Below are 3,598 nucleotides of genomic sequence, written 5' to 3' on the forward strand. Positions count from 1 at the left end.
GCCTCCATGTGACTGATACTCACATCACAAGGCTATCGTTGACACCTAATTAACACTTAGTCCAGAAGACCTACACAATTTTTTTGATTTTTTACCTGGATTACTGAGATGCATCAGGACACTAATGAACAAGTCCAAATACTTTGGAGACTCTGCTCTACTGACTTTTTTTTTCACGTACTGTATGTAAAAAAATAAAGTCAATAGTGCAAAAAAAAGTGTAAACAAAACAATCAATGTCATCCCACCAGTATCGGTCTGATACAGATACTCATCTTGGTATAAACAGAATAAATACACCAACCCCTAATAAAAACAGATCAGGTGACTCTCTGGGTCCTTCGTGGACCCTGTTCTGACCCGATTCATTTTGTTTTTATTTGCTCAGTTGTGTTTAGTTTATTGTGATAAAACTAAAATTGTGAACAATAAAAACTTGTCCTGCTGTCAGCTCAGCAGATGAAAAGCATGACGGCTGCAAAACCAACCTGAGAGGCAGGGAATCTACAGAACTTCAGTTTATCCTGTTAGCTTTCATGTTCTCTGAGGTTCTTCTTCCATGAAGCAGCTCTGTTGTCCTCCATCTATATTTTCAGTTACAGGCTGAGTCATTTCTACCTTCTCCTCTCTGTCAACGCTCTCTGGTTTCATTTAAAAGAGTCGATCATCAGATATTGTCCAGATTAACCTTCAGCTCTCAAGCAGCCTCACACCAGAACAAAATGGCGCTGTCCATGAGACAATATATTTTTTAAATTTTATGAAATCTAAACAGCCTACAGTATTTTTACAGTTTGTTTTACAGTTAAAATATATGTTTATCAACTAATGTCTAATGTTACAATAATCATGGATGCCTTTAAGAGTTTCCTGCCTTTCTGTATGAAAGTTCAGTTTATAAATAAAACAAGAAGCCAACATGTCATACATAGTGAAATGAGCTACAGTTCTGGTGAAACGGTGACAGACACATTAACATCTGCTCCGTGGTGTACTTACAGCAATAGTTTTCTCTTTGATTCCTCCCACAGGCAGGATTTTGCCCGTCAGCGACAGCTCCCCGGTCATGGCCACGTTGTGACGCACCGAGCGCTTGGTGGCCAGGGACAGCAGAGCTGTGACGATGGTGCAGCCGGCGCTCGGCCCGTCTTTGGGCGTCGCTCCCTGAGAGGGAAAGAACGGGGGGAAGAAACAAATGGGACTTTAGCAACACATTTATGGTACGATCTGGTTTCAGCTGGATGTTTTCACCCTGGGTTACCTCGGGAACATGAAGGTGGAGGTGGGAGTTGATCAGGAAGTTATTTCCTGGATCCTGCGTTTGAAGGAAGGCTCTGGCAAAAGTTGAAGCAATTTTTGCACTTTCCTTCATAACGTCCCCAAGTTGTCCTACAGGAGAGAGCAACAGTGTTATCACCGTGGGTTAGCCTCCAAAAACCATCACTGAATGAGAAGAACGAGGCAGCGTTCAGACAGCTCAGACTGACCGGTGACCTCCAGCGACCCTTCTGCTTTAGCGTCCGCTCCTCCAGCGGGGCGGCGGATCGACGTTTCGATGAACAACGTGGATCCTCCTGCAGCAAACACAGACCTTCAGATGTGACATTTCCTACCGACGCTCTAAACTGTGAGGTTTAGTGAACACCCGTCTCACCCAGAGCCGTCCAGGCTAGGCCCATCACCACTCCTGGAGGGGTGATGTCATACATGCGGTCCACGGTGAAGATGGGTTTACCCACGAACTCCTGCAGGTTGTCGGGCGTGACGGCCACTGAGCTCTGCTCTCCACTCACAAGGTTGAACGCCACTTTACGAAACACCTGATGAACAAACACACAGATCTTATCCAGCTTATATTTGCTCCATATTTTCCTAACAGAGAACGTTGATCTCTGATTTTTGGTTTACTTGTGGTTCCTAGAGTTTCTAAAAGTAGACAAGATGAGTTTTCAGTTATCAGGCTACTGTCCTGTCAGAGAAGTTTTCAGATTTTAAGTCTGCTGCTCAAATAAAAGGGTGATAATATTTTTGACACACTTTTTTTTTTACCTTTTCTATTTGTTTCTGGAGATTCCTCACTCCAGACTCTCTGCAGTACTGTTTGATGAGCAGACTGAGAGCCTCTGATGAGATCGAGGCCTTCTCGTCAGCGAGTCCACACAGTGAGCGAAGCTGAGGCACCAGGTAACGCTGCACACACACACACACACACACACAAAAAAGTATAAAGCATGATAACAGTATTAGAAAAATGTTCCTTCATCTGTTTTTTCTCAGTTTTATTAACTGTATTTATTTACAGAAGAGGTTGAGTTTACCTCGGCAATGGCCAGTTTTTCCTGAGCCACGTATCCGGACACATTGATCATCTCCATCCGGTCTCTGAGAGGTTCTGGAATGGTGTCAGTAATATTGGCCGTACATATAAACAGAACCTGGAATGAAGCACACAGGTTAGAAGCCCCCCGCCCCACGTGGTATGGTTGGGCTCAGCAAAAACAGGTGTTAAAATTTCAGTGTTAAATTTTGGGTGTTGATTTAACACCCCCTAGTGTTATTTTATCACTTTCTGAGTAAACTGACACCCAGTGTTGGTGTTAATTCACAGTGTTGATTTCCTCAGTGTTGTCTCAACACTGGACAGTTAAGTAAGCCCCGCCCACTGTTAAGTCTTATATAACACTTAACAGTGTTATTTAACACCATGCAGTGTTGAAATAAGTTCTTTGAAAAGCCCCGCCCTCTTCCACCTCATGTCAGACACACCAGTATTTTCTCAGCAAGGGATGCTGGGTAATCTTGTAGAAATGATGTTTTTGCATTTTTATGACTATTAAAGAAGTTCATGAGAGTAAAAATTAGTTGTTCTGGTTAATTTTCTTGTTCAGTTTGATCAAGTTGTCCAAATTTAAGTTAGAGAAAGTTATAGAAAAGTGTAAGAGAGTTACCCTTCACACACCAGGGCATACCTCTCACTCATGGTGTCGATTTATGGCCAATAACACAGTTTTCTACTAACTACTGAGCAGTGTTAATGCAACACTACAAAGAGTTTGATTTTAGCTCTGTGTGTTAAATTTACACTCTCAAATTTATGGTGTCTGTTAATCTTCCTAACACCATAATTTCCTTTGTTAATAATAATACACTGGTGTTACTTTTAACAATACATTTTAACACTGTTGAAATGCTAATGTGACACCCAATATTGTTGAATATAACACTTTCACAAATGTTATTTTAACACCAGCGAGTGTGGACACATACAGACAATTTGTTGGTGTTGAAATTAACACTGTGGGTGTTAAATTAACACTGTAGATGTTAAATTAACACTGTGGATGTTAAATTAACACTGTAGATGTTAAATTAACACTGTAGGTGCTAAATTAACACTGTGGGTGTTAAATTAACACTGTAGATTTTAAATTAACACTGTAGATGTTAAATTAACACTGTAGATGTTAAATTAACACGGTGTTAAATTAACACTGTGGGTGTTAAATTAACACTGTGGATGTTAAATTAACACTGTGGATGTTAAATTAACACTGTGGATGTTAAATTAACACTATAGATGTTAAATTAACCCTGTGGA

At 40.9% G+C, this 3,598-nt stretch overlaps 1 protein-coding gene across 1 annotated transcript in view; it reads right to left on the minus strand.

The window, feature by feature from the left end:
* The window catches only part of lonp1 (lon peptidase 1, mitochondrial), a 17,428-nt gene that overhangs the window by 1,498 nt on the left and 12,332 nt on the right, over positions 1 to 3,598 (minus strand). Inside the window, exons 15-20 of the mRNA XM_014008056.1 lie at positions 2,319 to 2,435; positions 2,050 to 2,190; positions 1,655 to 1,820; positions 1,488 to 1,574; positions 1,262 to 1,389; positions 1,000 to 1,164 (exon numbers count right to left, since the gene is read on the minus strand). Coding sequence (XP_013863510.1) covers positions 1,000 to 1,164; positions 1,262 to 1,389; positions 1,488 to 1,574; positions 1,655 to 1,820; positions 2,050 to 2,190; positions 2,319 to 2,435 — 804 coding nt within the window. The remainder of the gene's footprint in view (positions 1 to 999; positions 1,165 to 1,261; positions 1,390 to 1,487; positions 1,575 to 1,654; positions 1,821 to 2,049; positions 2,191 to 2,318; positions 2,436 to 3,598) is intronic.

Source organism: Austrofundulus limnaeus, unplaced genomic scaffold, assembly GCF_001266775.1.
Source record: "Austrofundulus limnaeus strain Quisiro unplaced genomic scaffold, Austrofundulus_limnaeus-1.0 Scaffold47, whole genome shotgun sequence".
NCBI lineage: Eukaryota > Metazoa > Chordata > Actinopteri > Cyprinodontiformes > Rivulidae > Austrofundulus > Austrofundulus limnaeus.